The sequence below is a fragment of the Watersipora subatra genome, chromosome 1, assembly GCF_963576615.1.
Source record: "Watersipora subatra chromosome 1, tzWatSuba1.1, whole genome shotgun sequence".
NCBI lineage: Eukaryota > Metazoa > Bryozoa > Gymnolaemata > Cheilostomatida > Watersiporidae > Watersipora > Watersipora subatra.
In genome coordinates this window covers 4,880,015-4,905,161 of record NC_088708.1, presented here as the reverse complement: position 1 = coordinate 4,905,161, position 25,147 = coordinate 4,880,015, and the positions used below count along the sequence as shown (strand labels likewise).

The window sequence follows — 25,147 nt, the reverse complement described above, 5'->3', positions numbered from 1 at the left end:
CATGAGTGCTAATCATGCAGGAACCATGCTACTCTTCTCTACCAACTAGGTCCTTTAGTTTGAGGAGCTGCACTCCAAATGACTGTTATCAGTAGCATGTGATTGTATTAAACATGATCCTTGGCCATCCGCACACACATAATAAGTGTATGTCATAAGTGGAATATTCAACTATTTGGTCAAAAAACTTACTCTGAATATTAATGAATTAAGTGGCATATATATACCTAAGCTAGGAGTTACCTTCTCTTCTTCCTATAGCCCACCAACAGACAATGCTTGCTCTATTTCAAGATTGTCTATATTGTTCTATGTATATGTATGATCAGTTGTTAGCTCCATTCTCAGCAGCCTTAGCCCAGGCTTTAGTAAACAAATTACTGGAGAATCGTTGGCATTCATGTTCATTCATTTATGTTTCACTGCCATAAATAAATCAATTGTTAACAGAGCTGAGGCTAGATAAAAGTGTACTCTGATCTTATGTACACCGACTACCAAGACTGACATTAACATAAAATGTTTGTATTCATGTAAGTAGCACAGGTCGTAAACAACAACCGAAAATAAAGCTTTTAATGTTATTTATTACTGTTTATTAATTGTTGCTGTTATTTATTAAAATAAACAACAGTAACGGAAGACAACATTAAGATAAATGTTAACATTAAGATAAATGTTTGCATCCTATTCAACTAGCTGTGGTTAACATTTTATCAACATCCATCAATTGTATCATATTTGTGTTTGATTAAAATATGACTAGCAGTACAGTGGCTGACTGAACCTACACATTTGTCAACTGAATATCAGTACGTACTTATAATCAGATCTATGAAAAAAACTAAACTCTTTGCTTCTACGTGACAAGAATAACTGTATACTCTATGATGTCTATACCCTGAATAGCAACTATACCCTGAATAGCAACTATACCCTGAATGGCAACTATACAGTGTATAATAACTATACACTGTATAAAAACTATACACTGTATAATACAAAAAGGGAGTAGAATAAGGAAACAGCTCAAATGCTTCTAGAATTAAATGCAAGTGATCAAAGTTAGATCAATGCAGTTAATCAGACTGCTATCAGTGCAGTTAATCAGACTGCTATCAGTGCAGGTAATCAGACTGCTATCAATGCAGTTAATCAGACTGCTATCAGTGCAGTTAATCAGACTGCTATCAGTGCAGGTAAAATACGACCAGCAAATTAAAACAAACTTCATATATACTAAACGTTGAAGTAAAACCTGAAAGATTGAGACAAGTGCAATGTCAAGCGTCAAGTGTAATAGAGGTATGGATACACGCTTTAAAGCGTTTAGGGAAAAGGTTGTGAAATACTGTGCCCATAGTCAAAGCTTACGGTTTACAGGAATGAGAAAGTTTATATAAATCTTTTGCAAATTCATCCATCTGTTCTCGGTATTCCATTTCCTGTGAATGTATATTTACAAATTTACCGGAGTGACTGTAGAACAACACAGTGAGTGAATGTAATAACCATCAACTTTAGTGCTGCCAAAGCCTGGTTTCCATATGACAGCGCAAGGCGCGCAACAAGGCGCACGACGTCGTGCGTAGGCCAGTTGTGATATGGAAACGTCAACGTACGACGGTCGCGCGACGTGCGTACGCTGATCGCAAGTATCCAACAGAATGGATCCTTGCGATGGGTGCGTGCGATTATGTATCCCACAATACACCGCTAGACCTTTTCAACCTATCCCACAATTCCAGCGAAAGGCTTTGTTCCGAAGAAATCGGTCTCCCGTACGAAAGAGTAAGCCTGATTTTTATATGACAGCGTAATTTCGCAACGGAGGTCAGTTTTTCCGAAGAAATATGTCTCTCCTACGAAAAAGTAAGGAAAATATCCACCCTGTCCAATGCAAGCATGGAGCTTACGCGCGATATGGAAACACTGCCTCGCGGCCCAAGAAATGCATTGCGCACGATCACTGGGCCGCGCGCGATCATTGCGTTGTCATATGGAAACCAGGCTTAAAATACAGCTGACCTTAGTTGTGCTGATTAAACATTTCAAGCATTCTTTATTGGCTTACATCATCAATCTACCATAATATGTAAATAGTTCCTTAGAAGGCTGATCTGTTAATGACATAGATATAATAAATATATCTATGGGTTTATTATCATTATATCCATGGTTTATGATCAACAGATGTCCTGAAATTTGAGGTGAAAAGTGATAGACAAAAGTTTGTTATGTCTATGTAAGAATGAGACAAGGTATTAGAGAGCAGATAGTTATAAATCAACAAGGCTTATATTACGGTAGCATATAAATAATCCATCAGCAATTTGTATCAATGACCATCTCAGCAAATAGATAGAATAGGAGACCATAGCATTTACTGCTGTGGTAGTGAGATCATAGGTCAGCATCAAGGTTAATATACACCAATAAATCTTATATCGCTGAATTGGTGAAATTGATATAACTAAATCATATGTATAGTAAGGATTCGTTTCCACACTACGAGAGAGAACAACTTCATATCAGTTTATAATGTTACCTGATAGTTTTTCACGTAAACTCCTTTATAACCATACAGAGCTCCAAACCAACAAGCAGCAATAGTTCCTGTACTGTCGTTGTCTCCTCCATGAAAAATTGCTCTAAAACATCAAGAGAAAACATTCCATATACCGGTATGAAATAACTCATGGTTTTTAATGCCAAAGTACATAAATGCAGCAAATGCTTGAATTACAAGTATGACGAGTTTTGTATCTAAAGATAGCTCCAGCAACTGGCTGCTTATGGACACTTCAGATCCTCACCACCTAAGATCACGAGTGAGACCAGTTTAAGTTGAATGAAATGAAGACATGTATGCAGCAACAAGCTGGATAACCAATGGCTAACATTAACTGAGACATCAGAATTTGAACAAGACCTTAACTGATGCTGCATGAAAAATAACGCCCGCAGTGACTGGAACAATAATAACAACGCTTTGAAAGCTTTACTGTAGGAGAAAATAACTCCAGCGATGGCTAATGATGCACAAAAAGTTATAAAAAGATTTATTATGCAATTGTAATAAAGACTGAAGTTGGTGAATAAAATGGAAAGTGACTGTCAGACACCTAGTAACTAGTAACAGCAACTAGTCAGAATTACCGTAAAACCTCTATTTGAACACCATGGTGCTCTAGTTTTCAACCATTTCTCTATAGTGGCATTTTATTAGAGGTGACGTTCAAATAAAGGGTGAAGTTGTATTTTTCAAATACCTAGTCAGAATTTGGGAAGATAAATTTAACCTTTTTACAGTCTATATTTTGCAATCTCCTTCGGGCGGAGCGACCTTAACGTTTTTAGATGTAAAAATCGGCTATAACTTACCTCCAACTTTTTGTAGATCTCTAAATAAATATGCATTGGGAAGCTGAAAAATAACTCAACCAGTTGATCTAAAAATATACCAATTGACCAGAGATACATTGCTTGCAATTAACATACGATGATCTTATAGCCTGCGTTACAATTTGTTGAAGCAATAAATATTTTATTTCATTATTTAAATTTCAGGCATAATTTTATTTTATAACTATTTTTAACAATGTTGCATAAAAGCTCATTGCACTCATTGATATGTTTGCAACAGTTTGCAGCCAAAACTGGCTTTTTATGTGAAATAGAAAATGAGTTATGAGTGGCGATACATCGAAAGCCGAGTTTAGATAATGACAATGATGCTATCAAATATTATGTTGTAAGTCTCCAAACTTATAAGTTTTATAATAATAATCTACCAAATGCTACAAATATATATTCAAGATCAAGTGACATAAATAAACCATATTAATAATACATGCAGAAATAAAAATTGGCATTTTTCAAACAAAACATTTGTATTGCTTGCTCAGCCAGTTGCGTTCTGATTGTCGCTTTCGTTTGAACTCATTTCATCTCTTCTGGCTGTTCAATACCTACCGCAATGTCTTCTGGCCCCAACTCTTCTTCTGCACTGCCAAACTAGTCAATATTAGCGTCCAAACAATTTTTTTAGCAGAGTAAAACTTACGCGTTGCCATTTAGAATATTTTTCACACAGATAATCATAAGCTTTTAGCATGGGGGCACAGCTCGCACGCAAAGCACAAGTTTTAACTTCAAAATAGTACTACAGATTCCATTGTAATTGCTAAATCGTTTTTTCATATACGACAAAGTATCAAGACCGCATTAAACAAGTAACTACTATTAGTCTGATACAGCCATTAATTATTTCTATGGTGTTGCTTTCAATGTTTTACAGAAAAAACAGTAAAGATTTTGAGTTAGAAAACAGACTTCGATAGGAACAGCAACCACAAAATAATTCTTTGTTATTGATGTAACCGAGTCATTATTAGTACGATTTTGTGAACACTTTTCTATTGATCACTTGCTATTATGGGTTTGTAAAAATGAAAGAATGTCAAAATGGCGGTCTAAAAGAGGTAGCGTTCAATTAAAGGGTGGCACTCTATTTTTCAACCCTTTTCCTAAAATGGCGGTCAAATAGAGGTGGTGTTCAAATAAGGGTGATGTTTAATTAGAGGTTTTACAGTATGTTGATTAGTTAGATGATCAACAAACTGTCAGACTCACCTATTAGCAAGTTCATCCCAGTTACCTTTGCTACCTAACAGAGCATCATATCTGCAAGAAGTTGCATATACATGGATCTGATGTGGATCTGATATGCATGAAAATCGTATGTGTTCTGTTAACTAGCATTCAATAAGAACAGTATAACTATTGAGGCTTGCCAAGAGGTCTATAACAGTTGACAGCCAGTAAAAACTCCTCACTCCAGTACAAACGCCCAGGGTCATGCTGACCCTGGATGACAGACAACAAGTAAGCCAACTACCAAGTATGAGACGGATTCCACCAAAACAATAAGATGGCGCAATGAAAAATTATTCTCGCAGAAGAGAGTAATGGGAAAGAATTGTCCACTTACGCAATTATAACAGAATCATGCCCACCAGAACCAGCCCAGCCGGAATAAGATATCTTTTTATAGTATGAGTCTCTTTCTTCCACACCATACACTTCAGGAAAGACAGGCTCAACATCTCCGTTTGTGATCTGTCTCAGGTCAAGGTACTCCTTCCAGTGGTCTTCGAAATATGACCTGAATATATTACAGGAACCAACTTTATAAACAGAATAATAATGTAATATGATACAACTTTCTAACTTCCGTCTAAGATTGAGGTTAATATATCTCCACAATTGAAGGGTCCAGAATAAACCATAGAGACACTTACCAGTTAACAAGATTGTCTTGCACATCTATTCCAACAGCTTCTATATAGGCTTTTGCTTTGGGAAGCGCCTCCTTTAGCAAAGTTGCACCCCAAGTGACCAAAGGCTTGTCTGCAAGATGTCCAGATATCACTATTCAGCTTTTGATAAACATGAGAGAAAATTGTGATCTGTAAACTGAAGGTTCAGTAAATACTTTTCTAGCAAACTCAGGTAACAGTTCAATGACTGGAGCAAAAAGGTGTAATGGTACATTCCTAAATATGAAGCACAGAATTAAAGAAGTAACCTCTCTTATATTCTCACCATCATTAGCGAAGGAGCAGACAACTTTCCATGTTAATGTAAACTACAATTTGTCACACCTAACTAAGCGGTTGCCTAAACTAATATTTACATGTATGTAGTGTTTAATAAACAGGTTATGAATTTCTCTATTGTAGCAACAGTATCTAATCACAGTTAGATATCTTTTCCACAGTGAGCCATCCATCAATGCAATATTATGTCTCCTATAACTTCATCTTGAGGTGTCAGGGTGGCCTAGTGGTAGCATCTTTAACTGTGGGGTTGGTGGTTCGAGCCCTGCTTAATACCAATCTGACAAAAAGCTCTTAGCAAGCGTTCAACCCTAAATTGCTGGGTCATTCGGATCTAGACCACAACTTGGAGGCCCCGTGTACCACATTGACAACGTGGGCACGTTAAAGATTCACCTTCGTCCTTCGCACATTAGGCAAGTGAAATGGCTACCTGGCTCTGTCAGACTAGATGTGCTGCAAAATGCATCCCTTCGGGTTAATCTGACAGTTCCAGAAGAAGCCTTTGATAAGTGTTATGAAAAAGCTAATCCTGGCTGTGTTTCTCTACTGGAACATGTGAACACCATCAAACATTGTCACCATATAACAGCAGTATGCCATTACTATAACTTTATCTGAGCAAATATGTACCAACTAATAGTTGAAACTTGTTTGCTCAGAAGCCAAAGAGTTGTCCACTACTAGTTGAGAGCATTTGAGAGCTATCTGTTAATACGGTGTGAGCAATATATCAAAGGTTGAGTTTAATTATCTGCTTGCTATAAACAGCGGTTGCGCTTATTTGTAACAACACTGATGCGTGATCTTTCTGCGATCTTGGCTAGACATGTCTGAGCCTAGTGGCAAAGCAACCTCAACGGCTGGAAACATGCCGAGTCGCGGAGAGCAATTTAAGGTTGGATGCCATTCCTGACGCCACTGGTCTGATAGCATTTCTGGGAATTGAATAACAACCTGCTGTTCCCAGGGCAGGCGTTGTAGACCACTAGGCCACAGCATTACCACTTGCACTCATGTGAAAGCTGTCTACTAATACCTGAACACAAGTGAGAGTCGCCCATAGATCGCACAGAGTGCATTAATAGCTGTTGACTGATACTTGAACCCATGAGGCACATTGGTGAAACTACTTAGATGAATTTGAGAGTGTCTACAGGTACTTGAGCTCATTTAAAGCATGCACGTGTCTTACTGTAATTAAAAAATGTGCATTTGAGTGCCTGCTAATATTTGACATCTGAAAACTGTTAGCCAATGCTAACCGAAGGCTCTTAAAATTGGACAACTAAAGCCGCCATTCAGTGAAAAGGTTTAATAGAGTCTCTTAGCAAACCAAAAGTTGACACTAGCACCATGTATTCCATGAAGGCAGCTAAGTTGACACTAGCACCATGTATTCCATGAAGGCAGCTAAGTTGACACTAGCACCATGTATTCCATGAAGGCAGCTAAGTTGACACTAGCACCATGTATTCCATGAAGGCAGCTAAGAGATTCTACATTCAGGTTTGACATACTTTGAATAGCGTATGCAGTGAAGAGAGCGGACACCAGAGCTCCTAAATAGCCTGTTGGATGGTTGTGAGTCATCCTTCCACTTTCAACGCTGACTGCCACGAGCTGATCCAAGTCAGCAGTAGTTGGGTATCTCAGTCCAATACACATAGCTCTCATCGCTGCCCCACAGCCTCCTCCTCTGTAAGAGTGCAAAGAGAATTAGAGTTGTGCACTCTCTGTTTATACAGACATGCAGCTCATCAGTCTCCCCGTTCTTTTAGTAGAATATTTGCTGGTCACTGTCGAGAGTGAGGATAGGGGTACTACAGTAAAAAAGACCATCTGACAAAAATATTTGACTGAAGTTGGTGAACAGATTGCCATGTCTCTGGAGCTGACTACAGCACCTTCACAATGACATATTAATACTGTTACAGGAATTGAACATTCAATTATTCATGATAGCTGACAAGTTAGGAATGTTTAGAACGGATGAGTACTCTTATTTCATGTGCCAAATGTTAGCTTGTGAACGAGTCATGAGAAGTGCATAAAACTGCTGCCAGCAATTATACACCTACTGATACCATAAGTATAGAAAAAGGAAGTTTTGCGCTAGCTCACGGTTGCGCTTGCAAACCAATTTGTTACCAGTAAAATCTTTCTGTTATGTTACTTCTTAGACCAAAGAATCTGGCAAAATACCAACCTAGCGTTAAATGGTAATCGGTAAATCTTGGCCTGAGGGTTCTTGTCACGCATATCCGAAAGTTTCTTGCAAGAACTAATGCATGTCTTGCCTACAAAGTCAACAAGGGTAGATACTAATGCCATGGTGATACACAGCAAAGGGCAGCAGGCTTCCACTTGGTTACATGTAGCTCTTTCTACTCAATAAACCATGCCGTGTTTGAAACGAGAGCACCACACTTCAATTCACTGCACGTGTAGAACACAACTCTGGGTCAGATTATAAGAACTCGAATACTATATTCATAAGTTATTTCAGTCAGAATAGAATGATTCTGAAAAGACAGCATCTCGTGTACTGTATTATAGTCATAATTTGGGATGTGGACACGCAACATATGAACACTACGCATCAGATCTTACAGATTGATATGCTATAAGCAGCCAATGTAAGGAAGGAGTGGCAGTGACAACTATTCCTAAAAATAACATTGTCTATAATTTATAAAATTAGTGCATAAGCAGACATCCGGTTTTGTGCATATTACAAAAAAACTGGCAACTTCATTGTATCCCAAAGCTGATTATTTTGTCTGACTTTTAGATGGTGACAATTGTTTAAATGCATCTTTTTCATAAAGCCATGAATAAAGTTAGTCAACCAATTTGTTATACAGTCATACCTCGACATACGAGTGCCCAAACATCTGAGAAATTTGATAGTTAAGTAGCATTTTGAGCAGGTGTTTGATTTGCGATACGAGCATACGAGATGGTCCTTGATGCGGCCGCTAGATGGCTAAGTATATGAGAAGCGGGCTAAAAGTGATAGCGAAAGCGAGGCAAAAAAGGCCAAACCGGAAGACGATAACAAGAAAAATTAAAACGAAAACAAAATGAGCATCAAATTTTGAGTAAGTTTAAAATTTATTTCTAAGTCTGTGTAAGTCTAAGTAAGCTTAAGCAAAATTCATTAAAGTTAAATTTAAAAGTTATGTTAAAAGTAGCGCCATGAAAGTGTAGCGTACCGAATACGTTGCATCAAGTATCTCTCACACCACCATTGGTCGCTACATCTGTATTGGAGGTACGAACTCCATCCAGTACTGTACATAATAGTTTTTCCATCGTAATATCCTGTTTTTACGTGATTCTTTTTAGAGAATGAGAACGAATTAATATATATTTATATATTTTAGAATGAAAATATTGCTTTGAGATATGACAAAATTGACCTATGAGTTCAGTCACAGAACGCATTAAACTTGTATGTCAAGGTATGACCGTACATTGCATATAACATGACTGTGCTAGAGTGGTCTGCTCTCTGGACTGAGTACAACATGAAGTAGAATTTTAAATAGAATCCCAGACTGGAATTAGCTGAGCTATGCGGTTGTAATATCAAAAAATAAGAATTCAGTACCTAACCCCGTTTTCTCAACCAAACATCTTTAGCAGTTGAAAATGTGAAACAGTGGCAAAATAATAAAGACTATGGAAGAGTTACATGGGTTATTGATGGCATAAATGATAAACTTTCATTATACCTAAAGGAAAAAAGATGACTACAGGCAAACTTACTGCAATTAATGAAATGAAACACTGAAAACTGTGCACAATGCCTGAGACCACCAGCTGTGCAATCTAAAATACAGGCAACTAAGGCTTCTATGAAAAGTTAGCGCTTGTTACATTTTCAGCGAGCTCAGGTTCTTCAGGTTTGCGATGATAAATTTTTAAACTACAAGACTCACCTGATCCTCTTCCACTCATATCTTCCATGCATGTGATATACTCCTGAGCCAGAATGTCATAAAGTGATTCCAGGTCTGTTCCATCATTATGCATTACCAGAGCTGAAGAGAGACACTAGAATAGTAGTAGTTACTAGTAGTAGTGAGATATATAAACAATATAGCAGTAGTTACTAGTAATAGCGTGATATATAAAAAATATAGTAGTAGTTACTAGTAGTAGTGAGATATATAAACAATATAGTAGTAGTTACTAGTAGTAGTGAGATATATAAACAATATAGTAGTAGTTACTAGTAGTAGTGAGATATATAAACAATATATAGTAGTAGCTACTAGTAGTAGTGAGATATATAAACAATATAGTAGTAGTTACTAGTAGTAGTGAGATATATAAACAATATAGTAGTAGTTACTAGTAGTAGTGAGATATATAAACAATATAGTAGTAGTTACTAGTAGTAGTGAGATATATAAACAATATCGTAGTAGTTACTAGTAGTAGTGTGATATATAAACAATATAGTAGTAGCTACTAGTAGTAGTGAGATATATAAACAATATAGTAGTAGCTACTAGTAGTAGTGAGATATATAAACAATATAGTAGTAGTTACTAGTAGTAGTGTGATGTATAAACAATATAGTAGTAGTTACTAGTAGTAGTGAGATATATAAACAATATAGTAGTAGTCACAAGTAGTACTGAGATATATAAACCATATAGTAGTAGTTACTACTTACTAGTAGTAGTGAGATATATAAACAATATAGTAGTAGTTATTAGTAGTAGTGAGATATATAAATAATATAGTAGTAGTTACTAGTAGTAGTGAGATATAAAAACAATATAGTAGTAGTTACTAGTAGTAGTGAGATATATAAACAATATAGTAGTAGTTACTAGTAGTAGTGAAATATATAAATAATATAGTAGTAGTTACTAGTAGTAGTGAGATATATAAACAAATATAGTAGTGATTAATACTCAACCTTTTGCCGTGGCCAAATGCATCACTGTATCATCACTGACCCGGAATTCTGGTACTACAAATTTAAAAAGTTTTAACAATACTAAAGCTATACGATAAAACATTCTGATAAAGCACAAAGCAAAAGATTAACTGTTGTAAATCAGTTTAACAGCCGGCCAACAATTGGTGGGAATACTAACAGTAGTGGGCAATTTTATTAAATATTTTAACCAGAATCATTTTGGCAACTGCAGCCAAAGAACTCACAGAAATATACATGGAGTGTAACACTAGTTCAAGTCAGATCAGTAAGTTCAAACATGAAGTACTGCGAATATTAGAAGAACACCTGAATGTATAGACCGATTACAACACGAAACTTGTAAAATTCCATACATATCTAATGAATATCATACAGATATCCCATCGGCGATGTATTAACTGCCATAAAAATAATAACCAACAAAAATTTAGAGCATCTTAGGAGCCCTACACTTATTAAGGAGATTGGATAGTCCTCCCAAGGCATGGAGTTCATTGTGGATATCTGGACCACTAGAGTTGAGCTCCCAAGCACCACATCTGTAACCTAATGAATCACCAGCACCCGCCAGCACCATCGCCGCTTTATAGTTTTCTTGATTTGAATTCATAGCCGTGGCCATTGCGCAAGTGTGATGACCCTGAATCACCAGTGCATTACTATAAGTATAGTAAGTATAGCTGACCAAAACAGAGTGAATGCGATTCAGAGAGATTATCATCCTTACGAATAGAGAAGGGTGACCAGTTTGGCAGACATTTGCTAAATACCTATATTTGCTTGCTTCAGTGCTGGTATGTTGTTAGCAGTTAAACCTAATCCACTTTTTAAATAATGGTTTAGGTACTGTTTATGGTAAGCAATGGTAAGCAATGCATACTGGCATATTAGCATTCCAGGCCTCTCTTTCATTTTTGAACTGAAAAATCTCCATAATCATGTTGCGGCAAAGAATTTTTGTTCACATAAGATGAGAAATGTGAACATACATGTAGCAGCTTTATTAGCAATCTCTTTCCAGATTCCAAAGACCAACACTGTGCCTTCTGCAATCTTAATGTCCTCAACAACATAGGTTAGACCTCATCATAATCAGTCATTCCACAGTTTTTAAACCTGCTTGTATCTACAACATTCTGCAAACATCTGAGAATAAAACAGCAAACGCTTGAGACTAAAAACAAATTTTCTTTAACTTGAAGTGGTTAAAAAAAAACATAATAAAACTAATAAGTAAATGTCACAAAAAACTATTTCCTTTGAACAGCTAAAATAGCTATACATAATACTGATTATAAATTTTCAATCTAAATGCTTTAGTGTACATAGTCAACATGTCTTAAGGACACTCACATTTATCTTTTGGATAAGAAAGGCTAATATTAACAACTGCCACTAGCGGCTTAGCTAGCAATAGCAATTTTCATCCTTTTTGATGAGTTTTATCATTTTGCTTTTGCCTATACATGTACTTAACGAAAATGTCTAGTTACAATTTATCTAGTTTTGTGATTCTTATTACAGGCATCATGAAAAGAAGTTTTTTACAAGGCAAGAAAAGAATTTTAAAAAGTTCGTTTCAGCGTTTTGAAAGAAACATATGAGAGCTTGTTTAGAGAATCTGTATCACGTTTCATTGATTAGCAATTGCCACAAAAATGCTCTTCTATTCTCTTAAATTATCATTAGTGCAGAAGCTGAAATCACCCCAGTTCTTTCATTATAATATTATTACTTGTATTTGAAAATCTGAGTAATATTGAAGTCAGGCACTTGTACCTGCTATCAAATAACCATGAAGACTGGTACAACCTGCATCATGGGTTGGATTAACGGCGACTAAATTGGTGACATCAGCTCTAAGCGGGGGCTGAATCTAGGCATCCAGTAGGAACGAAGTGAAATACCAAACGCAGAGTCTGACTAGACTTCCTAGAAAGTGTGTCGTGGCCATGTTCAAAGGAGGATAGATAAACTTATCCTCTGGGTAGCCATTGCAGCAAAACGAAAATGCCAGTATGTCTGGACATGCTTTTGCCTGCTAGATTACATTTGTGTACCGCCGAAAGAACGACTCTCGTAATGCAAAAGCTAGTGTTCTTTAATACCTTTTGCATGCAGTTTTATGGAAATGGCACAAATCAACATTAGCAGCGTATGTAATAACCATTATACCAGTTCAAACGCCACCCGACCTAAAAAGGTTCGTTTTAGGGCTTTCTGCTCCGGCATCCAGGAAAAAATCAGCTAGGAAGCAAACAAGAGTGACAAGTCTATCTTGAAAATCGCAGAATAGAAATTAAGGACACTTTTTGATAAAGATCACTTAAATCGACCAAAATAACAGATTGCACTGGTGACAAAGAAACTTCAAAAATACCAAAATGATATCGGAGCACACTGCAAGACTCGTCTAGCGCTCTCAGAGAGTTTGGTAGACAGTGGCAACACATTCTACTGGAGTGACAAAGAAGACCACGAATGAAAAGAAGCAGGATTTGCCTTTGCAATCAGAAATGACTTATTCAAGAAATGGAACAATACATAATTGCAGTGAGAGACAGGATCATGACTGCTCCCGCCACTAAAGAAGAATACGTACTTGCTTATTATAAGCCTCTATGCTCCAACTATGACAAATTCTGATGAAGCCAAAGAGGAGGAGATGTTTGATGTCAGTTGAGATGTCTGATAAAAAGCATTTCTGTCCCAAATAAGCTGCTCATTGCAAGTGACTTTAATACAAAAGTTGGATGTGATCATCACAGTCGGCAAAGAGTTGACAAATATCCTGATAGACAAAATGTCGCACACTCTCTATACAGATCTCAGCGATCCGTATCCAGTAATGCAGAAATTGATAAAGACCTTAGTCACAGAATTGGAACTGTCAGTGCTTCTTTTGGAAAACTTCACAAGCTGATTCTAAAGTTACTAACATATGAAATGCAGTTTAGGCCTTGATGGTCTCCTCAGCTACAGCCAAACGTATTAGGCCTTCTTTCTATAATTTTATCAATGTTAAATGTAACTTGGTTATATTTTTAACCCTTTCGCGGGCAGAGCGACGTTTTTGTCGCTTCGCGATACGGCTGCTAATGGGCAGTGCGACGTTTTTGTCGTTTCGGTAACGTATTTTATTATTGCCGTTTCTGGTTAGCTAAATGCCGTTTTTTGTTTACTTTTTTTACCAATAGCAAGCTACGATATAGCAGTTTCGGTTAGCCTCAGAAATTGACTTTAAGGTTGACCAAAAAATGATCGTTTTTGGCAGTGATGAATGAATAAACTTTCGAAAAAAATTAGAAAATTGTTCTAAATAATTTATCAACTTTTATTTTTCTTGATTCGGTTTTAGCTTTTATTTACCGAATTTTTCGAGAGTTTGAATTTAGTTTACCATCATGGCGACTTCTAAAAGAACTTCCCGAGATTATTCTAATAAAGCAAGTACTAGTACCAAAATTACTAAGAGATTCAGAGCTGACAGTGACTTTTTAGATTTAGTAGCAAGAGATGACAGTGAATCAGGTTCGGATTGTGATTGGAATGACTTTACGTCTGGAAGTGACAGTGATGAAAAGGCTGGTAGCAGCAATGATGAGGATGTGAGTAGGAGTGAGGCCAGTGCCTGGAAGAATATAACCAACATGAACAGAGATAAATCTCCTACAATTGAGCAGTTTATAGCAATGACAGGCCCAGTATTTACTCGAGTAGATGCTCAAGCAGTAGAGTATTTTGAAAAGTTTTTTGAGCCTGTCAATCCAGGAAGTACATCTTTGTGGGAGCTCTCTGTTACACGAATAAGTAAATGGTGCAAAGACAGTGATGTGGGCCTTTGTAAAGGAGAATACTTTGGAAAATATCATTCGTAAATAGACAATTATTATGAAAAGCATATATTTTATGTTATACATTTTTATTCGTTTATAATATATATATATATATATGCTTATGGACATATACATGTATACATATGCACCTTTAAACATAGATATATGCACATAACAACACACAGAAAAGTGTATGAACCCTATAAAAAAAATTGATTTTGTGGAAATTAATTCACCCATGGGGGTCTGATTTAGTTTTGAAAATTCGCCCGCGAAAGGGTTAATTAATTTTTCAAATAGTTCAAAGCATGCCTTATATACATCATAATGAAGTACGAAATGTATCGTTGCCCGTCGCTATAGATACTATTGTACCTTAATAATTCAGTAAGTTTTATAGAAGCCAAAGATGTGATTCACAAATGACAGTTTTTTAATTTGTGTAATCATCAATAGCTCTACTAGCATATTGTAAAGAAAACCTTGTTTTAGAACAACATTAACTATAGCTAATGACTGAAACACCATGTCAGCAAAAGCTATTGCATACCAACTATTTAAACTTTGAATGAAGGTTGCTGAGATGGCTATCACTTCTAAATAAGGGAGATATCTGAATAATACACATACATGGTAACCCAAGTAAAAAATCATGATTAGAAATTAAAATCAAATCAAATTATCAATGATAAAATAGAATTACGGGCATCAATTATGAAAAGATCAAATCGAAAAATTTATGCTATTAATAATAAAGGACTGGATTTATTGATATAGTAAAAACCATGAGTAGAGGATTTTACTGTGTGAACCTGTGCCAAAATAATTGTTTGTATGTCTTAATACAATGTTTGAGGTTTTCTGTTGATATTTGGAAGATGTGTGCAGCACTTAGTTAATCGGTGTACTGAACATATAATAGGTATATCATAGGTGTATGTATTCTAAATTATTGTCCAATCTTTCTTTATGTAAACTAAATTTTCTATAAACAAATCTTTTAGAGCAACCTCAATCTGAATTTACCAGCAATTGGAATCTTTATGAGGTACTCAAAGTATGTGACGGCCTGTTTTTTTGCAAACTTTTGAGATGACATATAAACTTCTTAGTAGAAAGACATAAGCGTATGTGATTAACCAATAATCTGATCTTCGTCCGATCTCCTATAACCATTTCTATCATGTAAGAATACTATTAAGTTCATTTTTTTTATAATGATACATCCACTATTTATGCAGATTCTTTGCATTTTGACAATAAGTGTAATAACGCCGTATTTACTGAAATAGCCAAGCTGGTGCGTTGGCATTAATTAGCTGATGTAACATGGTATGGGTTTAGTGAGCACAATTACATGTTTTGGGTTCTCCCATCCCACGACAATTGTTTTTTTTTCTTAGAAGCTAACATCCTACTTTTTATATTACCTTTTTGTGAATATGGAATTTGCAAAAAAAAATTTAGTCAACTCACATTGCTTGAATGGCACCTACAAAAATTTCAAGCAAAGTATTTTGCCAAGGCAAAGTTCTTTGGCACACTTGACTTAGCTCACGTTGTTGTATAGAAGTATTAGCAAAAGCAGATATCATAATGAAGAGACGACTCAACACCGGAGACATACGCAATATTACGACGAGCATGATGGCTAATACATTAGAGAACGAGCAATGAAGACAGTCATCATATACTCATTTACAAGAAGCTTAAAAACTTCCTGTGGAAGTAGCCCATGAAGAAAGAGACAACAATTGACATGCCAGAAAACCGTTAAAAGATATCCGACCTGTACCAGACACGATCAAGACAATTGGAATTGGTCATCATTGCCAATCATTACACTCCCATGACGTTCTTAAAACAAGTTCGCTAATCCTCTGCAACATAAAGAACAGAACCTGAGCGCCTAAACACCTTCTCACAGGCTAACAGAGACATTTATAAAAAAAGAACAGCTTCAATGACTCAGGGCCAGGCTACCTATCTATCCATCCCTCTCATATCTTTTCAAGGACCTGCTGAGGTGCATTCCTCTGCCTCTGGAGCCTCTCTCCCTCTTCTTTTTGCTTCTAGAGCCTTTATTTCTTCCCTCTACCTATGGAGCCTCCTCCATCATCAACTGCTCCGCTTCTACTTCCCTATCTCATCTACCGAGCCTCTATACATAAGGACTGCCATGACTCTCATTTGACTATTGAAACTTGCAGCCGTACAGACCGAGGAAGCAAACATGGATGACCGTTCGAGTAAGCATGTAACCTTTATTGGCTATTTTAATCTTTTGTCATTAATATTATTGCTTAGAATTCTGTTAGTTGTGTATTTTAATTGTTTGACTTATAGAATAAAAAAGTAACTTTTACTGGCAAATATCAGTACTGCTTACAATAGCTTATATCTTCACTTGTACCTGAACCAGTAATAATCAAATTAACTCCGACATGACAAAGCCAAGTACACAAACTGAACATAGTCAAAATAGAATGAAATGACAAAGCAAATTCAACACTGATGTTGTATGTGGATTCGGATTAGTTAAGCGTCACATAATTTCTTCACATCCACCCATAACAACATGATGATCACAAGATATTACTGTCTCATAAAACAAAAGTGAAAAATTAGTAGTCACTTTAATTACAGATGGATACGATAATTTTGTCAATAATAGTGTAAAGAGTATTTTGTATTTACGATGCCTGGGTGTTGTATTGGTACTGGGCTTATTGGTAACTTATATGGATTCATATGGCTCAAAGCCAATGACAAGGAAAAAATAACAATACCACAATTTGTACAGCCACCACAACGATCTGAGGAGAAAAGCGCACGCAAAAAAATGCTAAAAACGTTCTTGCAAGACCTTACACATGTACATGTCTTTAGTTTGAGGCTGGACAGCTAGGTCAAGACGATTATTCAAATGATGGCAGCCTAATGCAGCATGTCAAGATAACTACTAGTGATACATCATTGAGGACGCTGCAAGTAATCTTGATACCCTAAAATAAATTTTACTAAATGCATTGAATAATTGTTTAGACAGATAAACATAATTGTAGTATTTCATTGTTTGTGTTATGCTTGTTGCATGCATGTTATATTGTTTTATCAGTTGACTTGAGCTATTGTTATTTCTGTTTTGTAGTTGTTGTGAATCGAGTGGACCTTACATTAAAGTACTAAACTTACAAGTCTCAAGTTGATTCTTCACCAACTAACAACAAACACACAAGTTCTACTAACAATCACAAACATGGTACCCCAAGTGAGGAAATAAAAGACAATTGTCCAGCTGTCTGATAACAATTGTCCTGAAGAACAATCTACTCTGTCTGACTCAGATAGTGAGATTAAGACTGACCAGCAACTAACCACAAAACTGCACCAGTATGAGTGTAGATTTCTTAGCACCAAAGCCTATCCACGATGGATCCGATCTGTCCAACCAATAGACAAGATTCAAAGAAGAATTTGAACTGTTTCTCACAGCTGCTGAGAAATCAGCGTCAGATGACAGAATCAAGGTGGCGATCTTGCTAAGATGTATTGGACCAAGAGGAGTAGACATATTTAAGTCATTCAAAGAAGAAAGTCGAAAGATAGATATGCAGATGTTGTGGAGAAGTTTGATGCTTTTTGCAACCAAGGAACAAACAAGCTGGTGGAAAGACATCAACTATTGTCTACAAAACAGAATACCATGACTGTAGATGAGTATGTGACCACTCTCCATAACATTGCTCGGGAATGTCAGCTAGATACAATGTACGATGATTTTATGTTACAGGTCCTTCTTCTAGGCATTAATGATGGGCACCTTCGACGAAAACTATTTGATGATGCTGGGGGAGATGGCGGTCTGAGTCTAGAGCAAGCGATTAAGAAATGTCACATTGCTGAGAGCTCACAAAGAGACATGGCAGTACTTCAAGGTGAAGAAACAGTGAAAGTTGTCAACCGAAGAAGGAAGATCAGCAAGAGTCATGCATCACAGCATGACCAAGATGAGTCAACAAGGTTCACTCGCCCACTACGGAAAACAAAAGGATCATGTGGAAATTGTGGCCAATCACATCCACCGAGACAGTGTCCTGCATACGGACAGCAATGTCATACCTGCAAGAAGTACAATCACTACAAGGCCATCTGTAGATCAAAGAAGCAAGTGAATGTAGTAGCGGAAGAGGAAAGTGATGAATCCAATGAATCTCTTCTCTGCTTGCAGGTAGTGAGAAAGAATAAGAAACTGATGTTCATTATAAAAACATGTGCGGGTGACAGTCGTAAAGATATCACGTTTCAGCTAGACACTGGAGCCTCATGCAACATACTGAACTACCGGGACTACTGTGATCTTGGTAAACCGACATTGGTTGGTAGTCAATCTAAACTCTGTCAGTTTGATGGATCAGTGACTCGTGCCCTGGGAGGATGTAACATACAGGTTTTCGAGAGATCTCTCTATGTCCTTGTTCACAAAACAAGCAACCATAGTTTACTATCTTTGGATGCATCATTGGAACTAGGCCTCATATCACTGAAAGAGGAGTGGGTGAATCTTGTGTCAGATGAAAACTTACAAGATATACTTGCCAGCTATGAGGATGTCTTTGAGGGAATTGGTTGTTTGCCTGGAGAATATCACATTGAGATTGACAAAAGAAGTAGTGCCAAAACAGTGTCACAATAGGAAAACACCTCTCTCGATGGTGAACGATCTCAAAGCAAAACTGGATTTGTACACACAGAAAGGAATTCTTGCTACAGTACATCACTCAACAGCCTGGATTAGCAATCACGTAGCTGTGCGAAAGCCAAATGGAACACTCCGAGTATGCCTCGATCCGTCAAATCTTAACAGGGTAATACAAAGGAATCATTTTCGAATGCCTACTTTGGATGTGCCATCAAAGCTGTGTGAGGCTAGTCTTCTCTTTTTGCGATGCAAAGGACGGTTTCCTGCAGATAAACCTGAGTGACAGTTCCAATGATCTTACTACCTTCTGGACACCTTTCGGAAAGTAAAAATGGTTGAGAACGCCCTTTGGTCTGTGTTCGAGCCTCGAGGAATTTCAAAGGAGATTTTCTGATGCGTTGAGTGGACTCAAAGGAGTAACTGTGGTTGCAGATGATATTTTGATCTATGGAAAAGGATCAACATATGAGGAGGCAGTCAGAGATCACAATGAGAAGCTACTGACAAGAGCTAGGCGAGTCAATCTTAAACTTAACAAAGAAAAATGCAAGTTCCTAATGGACGAGCTCTCCTACATCGGACATGTGATAACTAAAGAGGGTATCAAGCCAGATGGTGCAAAGGTAGCTGCTATAACCGCCATGAATCCTCCAGCTGACAGTGATGGGGTAAGGCGATTTCTTGGGCATGTGAACTACCTATCAAAGTTCATCCCACATTGCTCTGCTGAATGTGAACCTTTGAGACGACTAATCGGTAAAAGCTCGTAAGATTTTGTGTGGCAAGAGGAACAGGAGGAAGCTTACAAGAAAATCAAACAGTTGATAACTAGTAATGAAGTTCTAAAATAATTTGACGTTAACAAACCGGTCGTGGTACAGACCGATGCTAGCACAGACGGCTTAGGAGCGGTGCTGCTTCAGGATGGTTGCCCAGTAAGTTATGGGTCAAGGAGCTTAAATTCTGAAAAGAACTATGCACCTATTGAGCTGGAACTGCTAGCCATCGTGTATGGCATGCAAAAGTTCGATAAGTTGTATTTGGCAGTCCTTCTGTAACTGCTCATACGGATCACCGCCTTCTCGAGCCAATTTTCCTCAAGCCACTGAACAAGGCGCCAAAACGACTCCAATCCATGCTGTTGGCTCTGCAGCGATATCCCATTACAGTAGTATACAAGCCTGGGAAAGAACAAATCACTGCGGACTTGCTATCAAGATCACCAGTAGAACCAGCCACGAAGAGAGTTCCTGTGGAACAAATATTCATGGTGAATCAACTCAAGTCCTTCATGTCAGATCTCTGCACACAAAACATGAAAAGTGACATACCTGTTTCAGAAGCTACCTACAATTTCATACAGCAGGAGACCGGCAGAGATGAGGTTCTCAAACAACTCCAGTCAATTATCCTAACTGGATGGCCTCAGAAGCCAGCAGATGTGGTGAACAGTATCAAGGTTAACCATTCTTTTAAGAACGAGTTGGTTGTTCTGGATGGTATCGCGTATCGTGGTTTAAGACTGGTAGTACCAACTGCCGCAAGGCCAGAAATTGTAAAAAAACTGCACAGCAGTCATCAAGGGACCATAGCAACAATCAGACATGCCAGAAGTGCTGTTTATTGGCCCAACATAGCAGAAGAAATACGACAGAAAACGGAACGTCGTGTAGCTTGTGCAGTAGACTCACCTGCCCAACAACGAGAGACAATAAAACAACATGATATCCCTGGTCAACCCTGGATCAAAGTCGGGATGGGTATTCTCACACAGAAGAATAGAGACTATCTCCTGCTTGTGGATTACTACTCAGATTTATTTCGAGTGTGAGCCTCTCTATGAACTCCAGCCGCGCGATGTGATTAAGCTGTGTAAAAAGACCTTCTTGAGATATGGCATTCTTTAACAGCTTCAATCCGACAACGGATCACAGTTCACATTTGCATAATTTGCTACTTTCAGCAAAGAGTGGGGTTTTCACCATACTACCTCCTCCCCTGGACATCAGCAGTCAAACGGGAAAGCCGAATCTGCAGTGAAGATTATAAAGAAGTTAATGAAAAGAGCTGAAGATCCATATCTGGCTCTTCTAGAATATCGCAGCACTCCAACAGCAGGACTAACAACATCACCAGCTGAATGGATGTTTGGACATGCCACCAGGTCTATACTACCAACTACCAGTCAACCAAAGGCAGAAGTTTTGCAGCAGAAAGCACATCGCAAAACACTGATCCAGCAGCAGTGCAATAAATCAGCCAGAGATTTACCGCAGCTCGAGATAGGGTCTCCGGTGCTGTTGAGAGACTTTCAAACTCTCAAAAATCGATAGCAGCTAGGTTGAGTAGTTGATCAACTCTCTGATAGATCCTATCTCATAATAAATGATCAAACCAAGCAGTCTGTCAGATGTAACAGAGTAGATTTGAGACCGGTTACAGATCCAGATACAGCAGCTTCATCAGCTAAACAAAATGTTCCTGATATGCCTGATGCAGATAGTCCAGTTAACATACCTTACACGTGTCCATCAACAGAGTGCAAGTTGAGCGCTCTGTTGCGGTTGAGCCCTCATTGCCTCACCAATATTCCAGTATTGATTTCGAGATTTTCCCAGTGGAAGCCGTTTGTGTCCAAGTAGAACTGGACTCACATAATAATTCTAGATTAATTATACTTTGCGTATATATTCCACCTATCATGGTAAAAGACTCGATCGTTCCTTTGAGTGATTTGTTAGATTTTATATTCAAGAGGTTTGCTGGTGACTTTGTGATGATAGTTGGAGATTTTAATTTTCCAGATGTAGATTGGGAGCATATGGCCGTTAGGCCCGGTTCAAATCAAAGAGAGGTACACAAATGTTTTTTAAACTTAGTTTTGTTTTATGGGCTCCACCAATTGGTGACACAGCCGACTCACGTTAGAGGGAATATCTTAGACCTTGTTCTTACTAATAATGAGAAGCTGGTTGACAATCTGAATATTGTTGAGCCTGGCCTGAGTGACCATTTCATGGTGGAGTTACAGCTCCAGTCAGTCCAAAGCCATCTTGCTACCTCAAAAAAGTTCTTAAATTTGTACAAAAAGGCTAATACCCCAGCTGTCATAAAACCTGGATAATACACTGGTGAAAGTAAAAGATCTAATTAGGGATAATGCAAATATAAATGTGATTTGGAACTGTTTTCACAGTGATTTACAGATGGCAATTGAAAGGTTTGTTCCCAAATACCAGATCAAAAATTCGAAACCAAATGAGCCTATGTGGTTTAATAAAGAGGCCAAAACAGCTGTTATGCAACAAAAAAAGATGTATAACAAAGCTAAAAGATCGGGCTTGCCAGAGGACCTTGAAGAGTACAAGATACTCAGACGAACAAACAAAAAGGTTTTCAGAAAAATGGAACATGAGCATTATATTAGAACTCTTTTTGAACCGCTAAGCAAGGGGGACAGTAAGCCTTTTTATTCTTTTTACCGAAGAAAGTGTGGCCGGAGTGGTGGTAGCGGTACGTCAGCTTTTAAGGACAAGTCTTGCTCAGAGACAGCTGAGATTTTTAACACATTTTTCCAAAGCGTATTTTCAAAAACAGACCACAGGCCTACTTTTTATAGTGATGGGGTAGCAAAAAGTCAGATAGTTGTTTCTAAAGATGGTGTCATAGTAATGCTGAAAGGTCTTAAAGATGGCAAAGCTCCGGGCCCAGATGGCTTGACAAAAAACGATCTTAGTATTGATATAAATAATACCGCTGAAATTTTAACACTAATTTTTCAATACTCTTTGGATACTGGAGTTTTGCCAGACATCTGGAAAACTGCAAATATTGTACCAATTTTTAAAAAAGGGAACAAAGAGCTCCCTGGAAATTTTAGACCGGTGTCTTTAACATGTATATCATGCAAACTTTTAGAGCATATTATTCTTAGCAATATAAGCCCAATACTTGAGGAGTTTTTAAGCCCTGACCAACATGGGTTCAGGAGAGGACTCTCCTGTGCTACTCAGCTTGTTTCTACATCAAATGAAATAATGGCGGCTGTTGATAATGAAACATCAGTACATGCAGCAGTCTTGGATTTTTCCAAGGCTTTTGATAAAGTCTCCCATGGTCTGTTAATTGACAAATTGCTTCGTACTACATTTGACAAGTCGATAATCAAACGGATAGAAAATTTTTTGTTTGATCGATTTCAGAGAGTGGTTATCCAAGGAAGTAACTCAAGCTTTTTGGCAGTTACATCCGGAGTCCCCCAGGGTTCTGTTTTGGGCCCTTCACTGTTTTTAGTTTATGTTAATGATATTGGAAGTTCTCTTCAACATTCTTCTATAAGCCTTTTTGCTGATGATGCTCTCTTATACTGTCCAATTACAACGGCCTAGTGATACGCTTTTATTTCAGCAAGATCTTTTATCTCTTGAGCGATGGGCTAACACATGGAAAATGGAGTTTAATGTTAAAAAATGCCAGGTAGTTTTGTTTGGCTGGAAGCCACCAATCAACCAAGTTAATTTATCATATACCCTTTATGGCGTACACTTGGAGATTGTGGAATCTTTTAAATACTTGGGAGTGAATGTCTCTAATGACTTTAAATGGGACATACACATAGATGACATTACCTCTAGAGCATATCAAAGGTTAGGGATGTTGAGGAGAGTATTACACGGAGCACCCAGAAACGTCAAAAAAATTGCATATCTTAGTCTGTGCAGGCCCGTTTTGGAATTCGCTTGTGAGGTATGGGATCCATACCTCATAAAACATGAAACACAACTGGAAAATGTCCAGAGGAGCGCTGTGCGTTTTATTGCGGATCTTAAAGGGGTGGAAAGCGTAACTATGGCCAGAGACAAATTAGGGTTGGAATTGCTTAAGAACAGACGGAAGTCGGCTCGAATGGTTTTACTTATAAAAATTCTCTCCAGCAGTGTGCATGAGTCTTTAATCAATAGTTTTAACAATATACACAATGACACACACTCACATCATACCAGATCGGTATCCAATGACGTACCTAGGGCTGTTCTAGCCAGCAAAACATTTTATCATAACAGTTTTTTACCGAGAACTTCTCGCGACCTACGAGGAAATTTTTAACGCACTTTTTATAGTCATGATTTTACTTACTTCGAATATTACTTGACTTTTATTGAAAACATTTGAACTAGATCTAGATACGTACATGATGGCCCTTTTTTTCCTCGGAGATCGAGGTCTTAGGGTTCGATTGACCAAGACCAAGTGCAGTAAGATACAGAGTGCTATGCAACCATCATCAGATAGCAATGAAGAGTCGACTTGTAACACCGGTACTGTATCTAACTCCAAGATGACACCAAAACCAACATGGCAGAGATCTAGACCCACGAAAACGCCCAGTAAATTTAAGCTATATGTACTATACAAATAGTTTGACACTTGCCACAAACGGACAGTTGGGTGCTTGTGTTAAATTGTCACAAACCATGTAAATTTGAGTTTATTTCTCATATTTTGTCAGGTGTTGTTTTTGTTTATATATTTCTTACAAAGTCGTGTTAGCTGTCACAATTTTTTCCATGTGATATTTCAGTTTGATAAGTTTCAACTTCATGTATGTCACATGTACGATATGTTTTTTTTTGTTTTCAAACTAACCACTTTCAAGTTATGCAAAATGGGATTTTTGTGTTATGCTTGTTGCATGCATGCTATATTGTTTTATCAGTTGTTTTGAGTTATTGTCATTTCTGTTTTGTAGTTGTTGTGAGTCGAGTGGACCTTACATTAAAGTACTAAACTTACAAATCTCAAGTTGATTCTTCACCAACTAACAACAAACACACAGGCTCTACTAACAATCACAAACATTCATGAAGGTAGGCCCCTATATGTAGACCTACATACCTGCATATAAAACTAGAATAGTAAGATATATGTAAATGATGACAAAAAGTATCGATACGCTTATTATAATAATTTGCACGGATCGGATAAACTAAAATTTGTACATGCGTAAGCTAAATACAAAAAACGG

General features: G+C 37.5%; 2 protein-coding genes across 4 annotated transcripts; one reads left to right on the top strand and one right to left on the bottom strand.

Annotated features, from left to right (window-relative positions):
- Positions 1–1,330: 1,330 nt before the first annotated feature.
- On the bottom strand, positions 1,331–25,091 carry LOC137402582 (ADP-ribosylhydrolase ARH1-like). Of its 3 annotated transcripts, XM_068089094.1 has the most exons (12): positions 25,018–25,091; positions 11,574–11,710; positions 11,035–11,224; positions 10,561–10,614; positions 9,569–9,670; positions 7,831–7,921; positions 7,142–7,320; positions 5,304–5,412; positions 4,994–5,167; positions 4,636–4,686; positions 2,549–2,651; positions 1,331–1,445 (listed from the first exon to the last, which is right to left on the bottom strand). In XM_068089094.1, the coding sequence occupies exons 2-12, from the start codon at positions 11,655–11,657 to the stop codon at positions 1,371–1,373; spliced, it is 1,212 nt and encodes a 403-aa protein (XP_067945195.1). In that variant the 5' UTR covers positions 11,658–11,710; positions 25,018–25,091; the 3' UTR covers positions 1,331–1,370. The 3 variants fall into 3 exon arrangements, with proteins under 3 accessions (XP_067945195.1, XP_067945189.1, XP_067945201.1); XM_068089088.1 differs by lacking the exon at positions 25,018–25,091 and having other exon boundaries at positions 11,574–11,711; XM_068089100.1 differs by lacking the exons at positions 11,035–11,224; positions 11,574–11,710; positions 25,018–25,091 and having other exon boundaries at positions 9,569–9,683; positions 10,561–10,589.
- On the top strand, positions 18,127–19,116 carry LOC137391248 (uncharacterized). The gene has a single exon (XM_068077698.1). It carries the CDS (start codon positions 18,127–18,129, stop codon positions 19,114–19,116), a length of 990 nt encoding a protein of 329 aa, XP_067933799.1.
- Positions 25,092–25,147: the final 56 nt, after the last annotated feature.